This window comes from Callithrix jacchus, chromosome 4 (assembly GCF_049354715.1).
Source record: "Callithrix jacchus isolate 240 chromosome 4, calJac240_pri, whole genome shotgun sequence".
NCBI lineage: Eukaryota > Metazoa > Chordata > Mammalia > Primates > Cebidae > Callithrix > Callithrix jacchus.
This window is the reverse complement of record NC_133505.1, coordinates 155335825-155352801: the sequence shown is the minus strand read 5'-3', so window position 1 is coordinate 155352801 and position 16977 is coordinate 155335825. Positions and strand designations below refer to the sequence as shown.

At 42.7% G+C, this 16977-nt stretch overlaps 1 protein-coding gene across 8 annotated transcripts in view; it reads right to left on the bottom strand.

Annotated features, from left to right (window-relative positions):
- Positions 1–326: 326 nt before the first annotated feature.
- The window catches only part of SASH1 (SAM and SH3 domain containing 1), a 361653-nt gene continuing 345002 nt past the window's right edge, over positions 327–16977 (bottom strand). For all 8 annotated transcript variants that reach the window (XM_078370272.1, XM_078370275.1, XM_078370277.1 and 5 more), the window contains 4 exons: positions 12425–12538; positions 8284–9437; positions 6428–6559; positions 327–4012 (listed from right to left, as the gene is read on the bottom strand). In XM_078370272.1, the coding sequence (XP_078226398.1) occupies positions 3749–4012; positions 6428–6559; positions 8284–9437; positions 12425–12538 (1664 nt within the window). In that variant the 3' untranslated portion in view covers positions 327–3748. The remainder of the gene's footprint in view (positions 4013–6427; positions 6560–8283; positions 9438–12424; positions 12539–16977) is intronic.

The following is a 16977-nucleotide window of genomic DNA, read 5'->3' as shown; positions in this document are numbered from 1 at the left end:
GTATATCTTGAGCAAGTCAATCATCCATGTGGACTCAGATTCTTCATTTGAAAATGATGATCTCAGACTCAAGATGACTTCCAAAAATACCTTCTTGTTCTAAGGTACTATCATTATATGACTCAACTGTGCATATTTGAAAACAAAGCAATAAAGTGGTGAAGAGAATCTGGGTGGATGTCAGAGGGTGATTTGGGGTGATATGGCGGAATTACATACAGCTACAATTTTCCCAGTATATTTCATTATTTGAGTGCTGTATAAATTCCCTTTCATTTCTACTCCATTCATCTTTAAAATACCCAAGAAACAACACAAAAAGCATATTCAAGTGAAGAAATTTATTTACTTGTTTTCTAGGTACATAGATGACATAATTATAGACATGTTTTGATACATAGGAAAACCCTTCTGTCCACCTCTCTTTATGCTAAATGAATCATCACAATAATTTTTACAATTTTTAAAACAATACACAGCTTTCTTGGGCTGAAGCAATTGCAAGAACATATTGGTACTGGTATATTACAGCTACTTACAATGTTTTTAAGAACAGCAATGGAGAAAAATAAGTTATTTAAATATTGATTTCATATACAGAAAGTGCAATGTTGTTAGTTGTTATATAACTTGCTTGACAGTTTCTTTTCTTTATCAATTTTAAATCAAGATAACTTGGACTCAGACTATTATATTTTTTTCTGAAAATAATACAGTACACACGTGGCAGCAGTGACTTGGTGAGTTGATCTGTTTTGCTGCAGTTATGAAAGCAAGCTTTACTATGTCAGGAACTGATTTCCAATAGGTTAATAATTTCCAATTTCACCCATACCGGGTGGGGGGGAGGGCGGACAGGACAGAGAAAAGGGCCTCTGACTAAGGCAAGGCCGTGAAACAATATCTTGGTTATCTGGGTACGTAAATTATACTCGTTGGAGCTGACTGCATTTCATTCCAGACAGCTTTGAAGTGAAAATGATACACAATGTTATGTGTAGCTACCTGAGCCGAACTGCCTTTCCAGGTTTCTTTTGTGCTTTCCAAAGACAACAGTTTTCACCATTACTCAAAATTCTGTACCAAATGCAACTGATTAAAACTGGGTATCACTGAAGCCTACCACCTGTTCACTAATGTCCACAGGCAGCCCCAAACCACCTCAAACGTCACACCCAAACATTCAGCTTTTCTCAGACCAAATTAAATGTTTAGAGGAAAAAAAAAAGACCAAACACTAAAGATATTTTAAAAAATATTTAAAACAACACAATAAAGGAAAAACAACCTCAGACCCCTCAGACTACATATTCCCACTGAAAAATTTTTGTGGTCCCTGAATTTGATTTTCTATGCAAAGGCATTGATTTCCAAAGAAGAGTGATAAAAATATGGTTTGGCATTCTCCAAATCTCCAGAAAGTTCCCTCTTCTGCTGCGACTTTCACTTACATGAAAATCCTTCACTGAGAATGAATTAAAACTTGGAAATTCACGTGAGATTTCTCCCTCTCCTTTGTTACCTCTTACACGACTTGTGTGTGGTTTTTCTGCTCAGCTTAAACCATGACAGGATCTGTTCGAATGTCAAGCCAAGTTATTCTGAAAGCAGGAAGAGAAGCCTGTCTACAGCACCCACCTCCACCACAGCACATGAAACGCACTGAACGCTTTAGCGATACAGAACCCTGCAGCTTCCTTACATTGCAAATAGGCTAGGCCACAATCCGAGAAGACGAACATGAGCTGTTTTTAAGAGTTCAGTAGAAATCTGGCAGCTTTAGCTTTTCATTCTACGTTTCCACAACTTCGTCACGTGGCATCTTAGAGAGGACGAAAATTATTAAAGAAACATGCATTTCTTCTTAGAAAAATGCACACTAATTCATGAAAAAAATACATCACCTGAGAATGTCTTTTTCCTCAGAAACATGGATCCAGACATAAGCAATATCCTAAAGATGGCTTTGTAATTTATGAAATCACTTCCCCTCCAACTCAAGGGAAATAATTTGTTTTAATAAGCAGATGAAATATTATAAAACTTTTAATCAAGGGCTTGTGGTCAAGGTGTTTATATTATAAATGATTGCATTTGATGCTTAAAATAGTGTTCATAAGAATGTAAAAGAAAATCATTTTGTAAGCAATAGAAACCTAAATAGTTTACTTGTTTAAATTTGCTGTTTGCTAGAAAAGCAGACGCAAGACTAACAGATTATAGAGGCTAGCCTTGGGGCTCGCACCTATAATCCCAGCACTTTGGGAGGCTGAAGCGGGTGGACCACCTGAGGTCAGGAGTTTGGGATCAGCTTGGCCAACATGGTGAAACCCCGTCTCTACTAATAATACAAAAATTAGCTGGGCGTGGTGGTGGGTGCCTGTAATTCTAGCTGCTCGGGAGGCTGAGGGAGGAGAATCACTTGAACCCAGGAGGCGGAGGTTGCAGTGAGCCAAGATCGCACCACTGCACTGGGCCACAAGAGGAAAACTCCATCTCAAAAAAAAAAAAAAAAAAAAGATAGAATGTGCTGGAATCAGTTGTAAAACAATTTAAAGTATATAATTAACATATAGCTAATGTGGTTTGTCTGACTCCAATATTGAACCTTTGTTTAAATTAAAAGAATGATCTAAATTTAGAAAGAATAATAGTATTTGTTGCAATACTGAAAAGACTTTTAGAAAACATCTTCTAAATGATTCCCTTTTTAAGAACATCTTTCTGAAATATGCAACCTCACAGTGACCTTTTGCAAAGATGATCTGTTAACTGAGGGTTGAATTTTGGGATGGACATGGTCAGGATTCCAAGTCAGTTCTGCAGCACAATGACCCACACAGTAATGACACTAAACTGGTTAAAACAAAAAGCAGTTACTATGAATACAGACGCACACACGCGCACGCGCACACACACACAATATCTTTGTGAATTTCAGATAGCTTTTTAGTACATTTGTAGTTAGCTTAAAAACCAAAACCAACATGAAGCGTGTGGCTGATGAATACCTCTACCAAATAAGCCATGTCACAATGAGATGGTTAGAGAAGCCCAGTTTTGCTGAAAATATCCCAGAGAGGTTACATGGGAGCCTAGGCTGAAGATGTGGAACTATGGTTACAGGATTGTGGACACTAGTTAGATAACTGCTTCAAAGCTTATATTAAGGCAAATAAAAGCTGATTGCTAGAAAGCAATTATTAAACTGTTTCTTGTTTATCTAAAGAAGAATAGGACTTTTATTTTTCTGGTGCAGCCAGATGTTCTAACTTTTGAATAAATGAGCGTGGTCAACGAAGTACAGTAACTCTTGAGTCTATTCCTTTGGCCTAGCTGAGCCCGTCTGGCCCTTGGGCATCCTGCAGGGTGACAGACAGAAGGACAAGGGCACTATCAGAGATGGAACAGGCTGCCCCCATGCCTCCCAGCCTCTACCAGTACAGAGAGACAGACTGGAGCCAGAGCATTTGCAGCCAGTTGGCATCTTGGTTCTTCCGTCTTCTGAAAATAAAAGTAAGTGCTTGTCTTGTCTTTGGAGGTCAAAGAGAACTGCACTCATTTCCTGAAGGGGGCTTTTCTGGAGGAGAGGAGCCTCAGTCCTATGCCAAGTTTTCGTGCCATTGGGCCACATGCCAGGCCTTTCTTCTGGATCTGGTCTGCATGTCCAGAGATGGAGGAATTGCATCAGCATTATCTGCACAGTGAAAGGGTGGCTCTGGTCCAGAGAGGCCCATTTTGGGCCTGGCTACATGGCCTTGGGGCCTGGCGGCAGTTTGAAGAGTCTGGCTGCAGATAGGAGCTTTCTTATGTGTCTCTCCTCTGTGATGCCGGCCTCCTGAAGGCAAGTATGGGACAGAGAAGGCACTTGGCTCAGGGCGCTGCAGCCCGCGGTGGAGAGGGTGCTGGCGTACATGGGCAGGCCGATGGAAATGAGCCAATCCGACACAGACGAAATGCATCCGGGAGAGACGGGCTTTCGGCAGATTTCCGTGAGACCACCGCTCGGAATCTGGATAAATTAAGAAAGCAATATGACAGAAATGCTCCATGTGTCATCAGAGGGCTGCTTTGTGTGTGTCTAAAAGGGGCAGCACTGAAATACTGCATTGCTAGACTGTTATCAGAAAGCGACAATACAATGAGTGTCAGAGGTCAAGACTAGCAGGAAAAATTCTTCTCTAAGATGAAGCAAATCCTTAAAGAAGTGTTCCACAAGGTTCTCCAAGGTGTTTGGAATGAGATCAAATCCCACTTATGTGTCCAAGTCTCCAAACTGTAAGCATTTACATAGTCTAATATTTTGTTTCACTGTGGATATGCTCTTGACAAGAGCTCTAAAGTAGTTTGAAGAGACGAATCTGGGCGATCATGTGAAAAGTAACACACAGGCCGGGTGTGGTGGCTCACGCCTGTAATCGCAACACTTTGGGAGGCCCAGGTGGGCAGATCACGAGGTTAGGAGATCAAGACCATCCTGGCTAACACAGTGAAACCCCATCTCTACTAAAAATATGAAAAATCAGCCAGGCATGGTGGCACATGCCTGTAGTGTCAGCTGCCCAGGAGGCTGAAGCAGGAGAATCTCTTGACCTGGCAGGCAGAGGTTGCAGTGAGCCGAGATCGCACAACTGCACTCCAGCCTGTGCAAAAGAGTGAAATTCCAACTCGAAGGAAAAAAAAAAAAGCAACACTCAATGGGTAGGGTTTTTATAAAGTAGACTTTTCACTGTATTTTGAATCTATGTTAACAACCAGAAAATTAAATATTTAGTCAATATAGTTATAAAGAACTTAAAATACAGTAATATCAGGGTTGGCTGGAACAGAAAAATGGACATTTAACCCTAACTACTGAGTATATAAAGAGCCTACACCTTTCAGAAAGGTGGTTTGCTAAGGAGAAAGAAAATCTTTGGGATTTTACACAGTTTTCATGAAGCAAACCCTCTTCAAGGAATACAACCTCAGAAATTAACTGTGAAAGTCTACAAAGATTTATTCCTAAGGATGTAAGAGGTTGGGAGAGTCTAAATGTTTAGACTATGAGACTGACTGCTAGAGTACATTTACCTACTAGAATACTTTGAAATACAGTAGCCATCCCCCTTATCCACAGTTTTCTTTCTACAGCCTGAAAATAGTAAATGGGAAATTCAGAAATAAAACAATTCATAAGTATAACATTGTATGCCATTCTGAGTTGTGTGATGGAATCTCACACCATCCAGCTCTGTCCCATGTGGGGCCACCATCCCTTTGTCCAGTGGATCCACACCGTCTACACTACGTCCCTCAGTCACTTAGGGGCCCCGAGTCATCAGATCGGCTGTCGCAGTACTGTGGTGCTTACGTTCAAGTCACTCTTATTTGACCTCATAATGGCCCCAAAGTGCAGGAGTGGTGATGCTGGCCAACTGGAACGTGGCAAAGAGAAGCCATTAAGTGCTTCCTTTAAGTAAAAAGGTGAAAGTTCTTGACTTAATAAGAAAAGAAAAAAAATTATATGCTGACGTCCCTAAGATCTACGGTGAAAACAAATCTTCTATCCGTGAAATTGTGAAAAAGGAAAAAGAAGTGTGTGTGTAATGTATTTAGGGTTTGGCATTTCCAGGCTTTCAAGAGATCCACTTGGAGGTCTTGGACCATATCCCTCATGGATATGGGGAAACTACTGTATTGATAATATCAACCAATTTTTTTAGAAACAAAGAAACAGACTTATGATGTGATAATAGCAAACAATCAGGTTTCAAAACTGTACATTTACTATTATACCTGTATAGAGAAATGATTAGAGTTTTAATGGACAAGTAAAAATTATTGTATTTATAGTGTAAAACGTGATGTTTTGATAAAGATACACGTTGCGGAATGGCTAAATCAAGCTACTTAACCCATGGATTGCCTCACATACTATTTTTTGGGGCGAGAACACTTAAAATCTGCTGTCCTAGCAATTTTCAAGTATACATTGTTATTAATTGGAGTCACCATGTTGAATAATAGATCTCTTGAAGTTATGCTTCTAACTGACACTTTGTGTCATTCAGATGGATTTTATTTCTTAAGAGATGGGATCTCACTATGGTGCCCAGGCTGGCATCAAAGTTCTGGGCTCAAGCAATCTTCCTGCTCTGCCACCCGAGTAACTAGGATTACAGGTGTGCACCATCACGCCTAGCACTAGACTAATCTTTAAAAAGTGTTTCACAGTGTTGGGATTATGGATAATTTTCTTTTTCTTTCTGAAAGTGTATTTGTAAACGTTTCTAGGCTGGCCCACATGCTACGTTCTCCCCCACGGTCTCCTCTCCACAGCCACACAAGCTCCTTGCCTTGCCTACTCGGCAGCTATGAGTATGCTCATCACTAATCGTGGTAACTAAATGTGCCTCCCAGAGCTGGGGAACTGTGGGCTGCTCACCGCCATGCGGTGCTGCTTCCGCAACTGCTTCACCCGGATCTGGTCCATGTTGGTGGCGACGTCCCTCTCGGGCTGATCCAAGTCCTCCGCGTATCTCTGTACCAGGGCTTCAGGAATCCCACAGCGGCCATGCTGCCAGGGAGAACAGAAATGTGGCATCAATGGGTATAAGGATTTTTTTTTTCTTTCTCTGAGATACACCAAACATCACGTAGGGTCTCACTCTGTCACTTAGGCTGAGTGCAGCACTGTGATCATGGCTCACCGCAGCCTCAAATTCCTGGGCTCAAGTAATCTTCCCGCCTTGTCCTCCCAAACTGTTGGGCTTCCAGGACTAAGCCACTGCCCCCAAACCAAAAGTATTCATGTGAAATGAATATATTTTCTTTGTGAGTCAGGGTGGATGCTTTAGAGGGAATACTTTTACATCTTTGTCTTGTGCTAATGAGCTCTAGGAAATGTTTGGAAGCATAGTTAAGGCAGAACACGATTACCCTGCGCTTTTCAGGCCAATGCTGTCACCTCACTCAATCGGATCATTTTGCAAAATACAATTCCTCTAATGTTATTGAAGCTAGTCTTCTAAACTGCAGGAGAGAAGGACTAACTTCTACTTTACAGATATTCGACTGTTTGCACGTCATCTGCTGCAAGTTATACCGCCTGCTCACTAAGGCAGCATTTACTGTAAGGTCATTCTCTTTACTTTTTATTTAAAGAGATTTATTCATGAAATCTTGGCTGGGCACGGTGGCCCATGCCTGTAATCCCAGCACTTGAGGGGGCAGAGGCTGGTGGATCATGAGGTCAAGAGATTCAGACTATCCTGGCCAACATGGTGAAACTTTGTCTCAACTAAAAATACAAAAACTAGCTGGGCATAATGGCAGGTGCCTGTAGTCCCAGCTACTGGGGAGGCTGAGGAAGAAGAATCCCTTGAACCCAGGAGGCAGAGATTGCAGTGAGCCGATATCACACCACTATACTCCAGCCTGGCAACAGAGTGAGACTCCGTCTCAAACAAACAAACAAAAAAGAGATTTACTCATGAACTATCAAGGAGGCTCAGGGAGGTAGAAGAGGATCTTATTCTAAGGTATTCATTGTCATGAGAATTTTATAATAAAGGACTCAGGAATGCAGCGTAACAGGGCCTGTATTTCCTGGAGTAAAGTACTGCTGTATCTGCTAGCACTGCTTTGTCTTCGGAGTCACTTGCTATTGGTAGACCTCATTTTTTTAAATGAGAAATAATTGTTCATTATAGAGCTAAATGTTTTTGGTACAACGGGGGATTTACATTATCTTTTTCCCATTATCCATTCAGATAACTGTATAATCCAATGATCACATCTGAATAGGGTTGTATAATTTTCCAAGTATGTTCACATTTATTTTATTTCCTCCCAGTAATTGCTCTAAGAGGTCTTCACGCAGGTTACTTTTAACCTCAGTTTACCTACGGAGAGATGAAATGGGAGGCGTCAGTATCTGAACACAGGCATGTCCGGTAAGGCGTGGACACATGGATTCAGGTGTCCCCTGTCCGCTATACCGTCCTTTTCAGGAGCCAGTTTTGGTATTAATCATTCTCCCTGCGAAGTATAGCTGCCAAAAACTAAAAGGAAACAAGAAGAGCAAAAGAAAGAAAACTCCAGAGAGGCTATATTTGCATTTAATCTGGAGCCTGCGCTCCCTCATCAGAAGCTGCTGGCTGTGGATCATTCATTCCACCCTCTCAGAGCTGCCCATGTTACTGGGCTGGCTTCAGGGGCAGCTGTGGGCTCATCTCACCTGGCTACCTGACTTCTACAAACAAAGGCCTGTGAACGTGGTGGGCCCAGGGCCTTTGATACCTTATCAGAATATGGCTCCTCTGTGAGATCGATGCCTTCGGCGTGCAGCTTGTTTTCAGTGAGCATTTCCAGATCCACTCCCCGGGCACAGGAGAACTTCCTGGTCAAAGCCGGGCCCAGCTTCACACCATGCTCCTGGAGGCTTGTGTTCTCAGGGAGCTCTGAGAGCCAGGGGGGTGGCCTTGTGCTTGGTGGGCTGCCAGGCGCCTGCCCTGAGAGAGGCCTGGGAGCCAGTGATGGGGGACAGTCGCTGGGGCTGGTGGGGCTGGCAGGGCTGCCCCTTTTCACAGGCAGGCATGGAGCATCAGGACTGGGGTGGGTCCCAGTAGGGCCCATGGGGACAGGGTGGAGTCCGTTAGCAAGGCGTTCTCTGCTCTTTTTGGCAGGAACAGGTGGAGGCTGTGATGGAATTTTTGGCTGCGTTCTTGTCTCAGGGACCCTCTGCTCAGCATCGACCCCTTCTTTGGTGCCCAGGGGATTGTGTGTTCCTTCAAACTCATGTCCTTTTCTGTGGCCCTCCAGAGGTGTCCTTGCTAAACCATGTTTAACTCCAGAAGGCTGAGCGTCATAGTTTCTGGGCAAACACTGAGGGGGTGACGGGCCACGAGCAGAGGCTGCGATTGAGCCCTCCAGTTTCTTAGTTGTCAATTTCTGAGGTTCAGAAAATCTCTTGCTTTGGGTCAGTAGCAATGCATTGTCGGCAGCAGAGTCTCGCTCTGGGGGCTGGGCCTTTTTGACAGAGGTGCTCGTCTTCTGTGGCACTTCGGGTACGATCTGAGGGGGCGGTTCTGTCACCTCGGTAGGCATGTCTTGCTCAGTGCCAGGCTCTGCTTGAAGATCATCCAGGGAATGGGATCGGGGCCAGGTGTCCACGGTCTGGGGGCCCTCCAGGGTCTCACAGCTCCGGCAGATGGAAACTGGGAGGCTTCTTCGGTTTTTATTCAAACCAGTCACACCAGGTGGGTCACAGCTCTTGGATGTATCTGAGGTGAGGCCACTGCCCAGCCTGCCCTCCTCCTGTCCCTGCTTCAGTGCATCCCCTGATTTCATTAAAGGCAACGTTGGATAGTTGCCCAACTGGTTTCTGCTGAAAGCCTTTAAGTTGGGCTCGGTGGATGACTTGGCAGATAGGAGGCTCGCTTTCCGAGTCTTGCCTGTGAGACAAGGGAATATTTTACAATCACATCTTAAAAGCAAATCAATCAAATGGATGCATAAAGGGGTGCTAACATAATTGAAATCTCAAACTTCCATATCCTATTGTTCAATTACACCAAAGACATACAATCACCATTTATGACACTGGGTGATAGAGGGTTATTTTGGTTCCATTTTTATTTTTAGAAAGAATCCTTAGTCTTATTAAAGAAATCATGAAGACTGAAATTAATTGGGTGACATGGGAGAGAAATATGCTGTGTCAAGCAGGGAAATAAATCTTGGCTTAAGTCTGTGCCCAGCTGCAATCGATATGAAAAGTGGTTGCCCATCCATAGCCCATATTGATGAGGTTTGTTGGGTGAGTACAGTTTTTCAAGGGCATGATTGAAAAGGAGAGCTGCACTGAATTCCAGAACAGGTTCTATAAATGGTACCCCTTCAGAGTGACAGTGAATACTCCAATCCCACCTTCCTTGAAGCCCCTCCTTCTAACAAATGTATCCTAGAAACAACCAATGAACCTGGACACAGACAAGTAAACATATGTAAGTACTTTGCCAAAGAAAATCTACAAAATGCTGAGAAAGTTTTGGATTCCAGCAAAGCAACACCCTTGGTTAAAACTGTCAGACTGATAACTGAACTATCAACCAGACATAATCTACTTCTACTTATCTGCTGACTGGTAATTGATATTAAACTGCTGCTGCTGGATAAGTTTGCCAAAAACTTCCAATGCATGGACCAGGCAATGTACTGAACGCTTTGCTCGCATCAGTACTTCACACACACACACACACAGAGATTAACTGTCCCTTGTTACATTTTTGGTTAATAACATGTTTGTTGTGTGCTTTGACCCTGTCCACCTGTATTTTCCACACTGACAAACACCAGCATGCTAGGCATGTTGAAAAAAAATTCTTCAGAACCCGCACGAGCTACACAAGGATTCTGATGTTTACTGAAACTGAGGATGCACCGGGATACTATGTGAGTTTTACATACTATCTTGACTGAGGCGACCTGAATATTATAGTTTGAGGAGAGCTACCATCTTCCCAAGTTGACAGAACACCTTGAATGGCAGGGCGTCATGGCTCAACTTTGTAGGATATTATTGTTGTCACATAAAGATCATCAGCCTAGTGTTACTACTGAAGAAACTGACCACGGTACCACTCTTCATTATTGGAAAAATCACTACAAATAAATGAAGAAATGCCTCTTCAGAAAAAAAAAAAAAATCTCATCAAAACTTAAAAGTAATTGAAGTGGCAAATTATTAAAACCTCTTTAGCATAAATTTTAGAAATGTGACTTTCTTTTCCCTTAACTCCCAATATAAAACTATACGTCTAAGTTCCATTTCAGCATTCTGCGTTATATTAGAAAGATCCCTGCATTTATTTTGAGTTCAAAGTATGGTTCCTAGCAATCAAGTTCTTCAGCGGCTACCCCTGAATTCATTTAGGCATGAAAAACTCTGCCAGTAACATCTGTGAGATCCTTACCAATCACCAACAGTTGGGGGAATTAGTTTCCTGAAAACTTTTGTTTATGAAAAGGTTATTAACAGAAAAAAAAATGCTTCAGACCCTACATAAGCTACCTAAGGATTGTGATGTTTAGTAAAACTGAGGATATACCGGGATACTAGCTGGGTTTTGCACACTGTCTTGACTGAGGCTACCCGAATATTACAGTTTGGGGAGAACTACCATCTTCTCGAGTTGATAGAACACCTTGAATGGCAGGGCATCACGGATCCCCAAGATGCTGATTAGAATTGGAATTAGAGTGAGGCAAACAAGGTGCCCAGAGGATGAACTCTAAGGAGGTGAATGCCTGGAGTCATGCGAGCACGGGGCTGGTACCCGAGAGTGAGCACCTGCTTAGGGTTTGCACCCTGGACACCCTCTTTCCTTTCCTTAGCCCTGGTTTTGGTGCCTACAATAGTTCTCAAACTATTTTTTCCCATGATCCCCAGTAAGAAACAAATTTTACATTCAACATGTCCTCCACGGAGACACACATGCATGCACACAAGCGCAAACACACAAACAGACATAACTCCAATAAGGATTATAAGTAGCAGTACCAGCAATACTAACCGTTATCCTGGGGGATGTTCTCTACTCTATTTTGTCTTACAAAACTGCTGTCCATGACCTACTCAATTGCTTTCACAACCCACTAATAAAGTACAACCTGTTGTTTAAAAAAGTTTGCTTAGTAGGTGCTCAGTAAATCTCTTACCAAATGGGCGATTAGATAGGGCTCCAATGGCTGCTAAAAACTATCAAGCCTGGGCATTTTATACGACGGCCTTCAGGAGTTTGACAGAGATTTAGGTCACTGCGGCAGCGTGAACCTCTTTCTACTGTTTCTCGTCTTGCTACAATCTGAATTCTGGGGTCACAACAGGAAGCCACAGAGGCATCCATGATAATGTTTAGCCCACCTGAGCCCATGCCACTTAAGACTCCTCTTCTGTTTGAGACAAGTACGTTTTCTGAAATTTCATATTGACTACTTCCCGACTGGCTGTACAGAGAGGCCACAAACGGGACAATCCTTCTCTCCTGAAGCAACTGCCTCGACATTCAGGCCATGCAGCTGAGGCATTTAAGACACTGCTGCTGGTGTGACCTTGATGGATGGTCTACCCGGTAAATTGTTTTCCTATGGACCTAATAGTTCCCAGTGCTCAAATGTTGGTTTTTACTGCATAAAGAAAAGGGCATAGGAGACACACAATTTAGGTTTTACAGCTGCAGGTATTTTACACCGAATTTATTAACCTCACCCAGCAGCCAGGAGAATAAAAAGGGAGGCTAACTATGGACTAGAATTCTGTAGAGGTCAGAAAGAAAAAGATGGTTACTGAGTTCATGATGGGAATACAATCGTCCTTTTGCAGAAACTGTGCTTTGAAATCAAGTCAAAGCAGGTTCCCAGCGACCCATGCTGACATTACCGTTTTCCAGATTCTCACTGCTTTCGTAGCATCCTGAGTCTCGCGGGGAGCATCCACTCAGGCCCTGGCTGTCAACCAGCAGCTTCTCCTGGGATCCTGACTGGTCGCTGTTACCTAGAGGAGAGAACCCAGCACGAAATCAACAAGGGGCGTGAAAAGCAGAGGGTTCAGAGTCAGCAGATCTCGACTTTATCCTCGGTTACTGCACTGAGCTTTTAGAAGAGAACAATTTATCTTAAAACAGATGAGATCAAAATGAACTAGTGTGATGATCACAGCTTTTCTTCCAATAAAGTATTAATCACACGAAGGTAAGTTTGGAGAGAGCACACAGTTGGAATACGGTGATGCCTTTTAAGTTACCGGAACAGAGGCTGACCCTGGCCTCAGGGCCATGAGGAAAAGAGAAAGGCAGAGGGTAGTTTTCACAGTGGGGCTCGCAGTCCCTTCTGAGTGATGGCGCCATCAAGGAGAAGCAAAGAGAGAATAAATGTCCTATTTACAAGGTGAGATTGGGTCATACGTTTTTCGGAGATCTGTTAAGACTTGTGCTTCAAGATATTTATGTCGCCAACTTTCCAAATTTGGAAGCTAGTATTAAAGTGTCAGATGAAATAAAAAATTTTATTAGCATTTAGGAGCCTTCCTAGCCCTCAGGGACACACGCTGAGGGTGCCTGTATTAGCTCAGCAAGCGTTAAGACTGGCAAACCCCAAAACTAAAGAGAGGCCAGGGGCAAATCTTCTTTTGCTTTTGTTGTTTGGGATGAGTTAAGGGTGGTTCTTTCTTTTCTGCTTCTCCCTTCGTCTTGTGCCAGCACATTTCTATCTCCTGCCTATAAGTAAAAGAGGGGGAAAGCTTAGGAAACTTTCAAATTTTGAAGCTGAGTAACAGACGCATGGTTGCTGGTACAGATAAATGGATGACTGAAAGCTGGACATCCTTATTCTGAGTGGATAAAGAAAATGCAGTACCTATACACCATGGAATACTACTTGGCTATGAAAAGGAATGAAATAATGTCTTTGCAGCAATTCGGATGGAGCTGGAGGCCATCATTCTAAGTGAAGTGACACAGGAGTGGAAAGTCAAAATCCTCTGGTCCGACTTGTAAGTAGGAGCTAAGCTGTGAGCAGGCAAAGGCATACAAAGTGATACAATGGACGTTAAAGACTCAGACGGGCGAGGTAGGGGGAGTCTGGGGATTAAAAAAATGACACATTAGGTACAACGTACACTACTCGGGTGATGGGTGCATTAGAATCTCAGAATTCACCGCCACATAATTCATCCATGTAACCCAAATCACTTATACCCCAAAAGCTATTGAAATAAACAAATAAAGAAAAAGAGAGGAAGACCTCATTCTGAGGAGGAAGGCTTTTAAAGAGAAGGAAGCATCATTATTTGTCAGTTGTACCTCAACAAAACTGGAGAGGAAAAAAAAATCAAGAGCAGCATCAGACACCTCTGTTGAGTGAATCTGCCCAAAGGCAATCATGTGGAAAGCCACGAGGGCCTTCAACACCCCAACAGCTTCACCCGGCATGTTGCAGAAAGGGCACGTGTGGTCTTACATGGGACACAGAGGTTACACGCAGAACATCTTTGCATTATTATGCAGGATAAGGGCTTGGTCACATAAAACAGAAACCAAGAAAACATTTTCTACATAAAATAGCTAGTTGCAATGATGAATGGCTTTATTTTCCTTTTTTTTCATCCCCCATTCCAACCACACACACAAAGGAAAAAGAAATCAATACACCAGAAATGTGATGCCTTTTCTCAGGTCATCAAAATAAAAATGCAAGGAGGCAGAAGGCTCTGCTGTCCACTCACCACTTCCTGTTTGCATTTCTCACGAGGAAAGCATTTCACAGCCCCAGCTACAGCAGAGATCACGGCAGAGTAAGTCCCTCAATTCGAATCCCGTTATGAGTGCTACTTTTAAAATGTCTAATGAAAAATTAACTACTTGGAAGCACAAGAGCAAATACTGTCCCTCCGACCACCTAAAAGTGGAACATTCTAGAGCAGTGTCCTCATTGTGTGGAAGAGCCTGTGGCTTTGCAGTAGCCTTTGTTCTAGCCTAGCATGTTATTTAGGAAAATGATACTTATAAAATGAGGGCTTTGCACTATCCATTACAACCCAGGGAGAGGAGTTGGTGTACTCTGTCCCTGGTGACACAGTTGAGTGCACCACAGTGGCCAAAACAGACTCCAGAGTGCTGGCCGGTGGGAGTAACACAGAAGACCTGCTCCTGCTGCAGCAGGAAAATGCATGCTGTGCCTGTATCTTTGGGGATCCCAGCCTCATCAGACACAGCAGGATACCCGAAATTATTTTGGAGAGGGAGGGGATCCATTCTGTCACCTAAAAACCACAGTTCTATTTATACGCTCATAAGGCAGGGAGCTAGAATCACTGTCCTCACTGGGGAAAAGCAAAAAAGAGGTGTGGTGCTTCTTCTCTGTAGTGCAGAATCAAGACCATCACCTTTTCCCACACTTGTTAGCATCGGTGCCAAGGTGCAAAAGATAAGAAAGAAGATGAGCTAGAACCCCGAAAATTCTCACAGTCAAACCACAGCAAAGTGCTGGGTTGTGAGGCTGAAATCCCATTTGAGCATGACCTGAAGGGAAACTCTGCTTGGACTAAGCTCTCTCTGCCTCCAGCTTCACTAAACACACACACACACACACACACACACACACACACACACACACACACAGATATGCTAAGATACCTATGAGCTATTCCAACATCAAAAGTTAGTGGTACCCAAGGGCACATATCATTGCCCAGGGAGCAGTTCCCTTGGGAAAGAAGGGAAGGGAATGGGATTCTTTGAAAGCAGGACTTCCCATGGGCTTACACCATATTTCTTAAAATGTAAGAACTAAAGGAAATACGGCAAAATATTAACTTTAGCATGTACATACATGTTTGTTTTCTTTTCCTTTGTACTTTTACTTTTCTGCATGTTTGAAATAATGCCTAATTAAAATTCTTATAAAAGTTATTGTTTATACTTGGAAATAGTTAAGACAGCAAATTCTAGATCATCTGTATTTTACCACAAGTAAAAACTGTTTTAGCAATTTGTAAGATGCGTTCATTTGCCAGACCTAAGATAGTAGGTCTGAGGTTGGTGTAAGGAGACAATTAGCCTTTTCCCAATGGAACCCTATGTGAAGGCTGGCATTTTCTCATGCTTTGAGGGAGGCTGGATGAGATTGACTTCCAAGCAGTGCTGGAGATGTACTTTTTGCTCTCAGCGATGGCTAATCTAGAAAACTTTCAAGATCCCTGCATATCTTCAAAGATCTCAACATACCTCTGTATCTCTCCAGCGTATAGACATTCAGTTTGACGGAAACCTATCATGTTTCTCTAAGTTATCAGCAGAGGCACTACTTCTTAGCCATGATGACTTTAACTGTATCGGATGTAAAATCCTATAGCTCTAGGAAAAGTCTGGACCCTGACTCTTCGCACTAATTGGTACCTCTGGAACCTTGAAGCCTTTGTTTTAGAACCAATAAAAGTACAACTTTATATATCCGGGAAATTCTCAACAACAGAGCAGCATAGATGCAAAATGGAATGTTTGGAGAGGCAAAGGGGTCTTCTTCATTTTCCAGGTTAGTCACCTGATGGATAAGATACCCTCCTCCAAAATGCCCCTTGGTACAAAACACTCAGGATGTGATTCCAGGAGGGATGATGGTTCTGAACCAATGTGGCATGGAACAGTCTAAGCACAGGTCTCTGCCTTACACTCAGGACTTAGCTATTCTCCTCCTATTCTGTGGATGATAAAGGACATGTAACAGAGAGTCTATATACACCAGCTGCTCTTAGTGAATGAGGAAGAGCAAGTGAGCTATACCGACAACAGATTATTTCATATTAATTCATACTAATCGAGCTGGTAGGGTATGCCAGTCACTGTGCAGGCTCTTTACTGGCCACAGACCACAACGTGTCTCCCAGGGGACTCAAATACTAAAAAAGACCTGGTTATAAAGTGATATTAACTGTGAATCACAATTCCCTCCAAATCTATCCCTGAAGGCAGCCTATTTATCTTAGGCTCAGACCTCTGTTTGATGGTGTGTGTTTCTCTATCTTATCAGTCAATTTAGAGGGACTGTCTATTTAGCAGAAGTGAATTTAACCTAAGGACACTTGCTTCCATTGTCTCTCAGGCCTGATACATTTCAGTAATGTATAATTCTTTTTTCCACCATTAACCATGGTTTTGGTGTGTCTTTTAGCAAGAGAAATGCTATTAGCTACTGATATCTCTGAAGCAGAGTCCTTGAAGGAAAACGCATTTAAATTCAGTAAATGGAAAGGATACTCCTTTAAGATGAATGATTTCAGGGATATTTTTGATGTCAGATTGAAAAATACAGAGCAAGATAAGACTGAGTTAATGGAGCAAAGGATATGGTATATTCGAATAGACTTCATAAAAGCTGTGAGCTCACTGATAATTCTGTTCACAGGCTGTAAAAATAAGCTATCATTTAGGTTGGGAA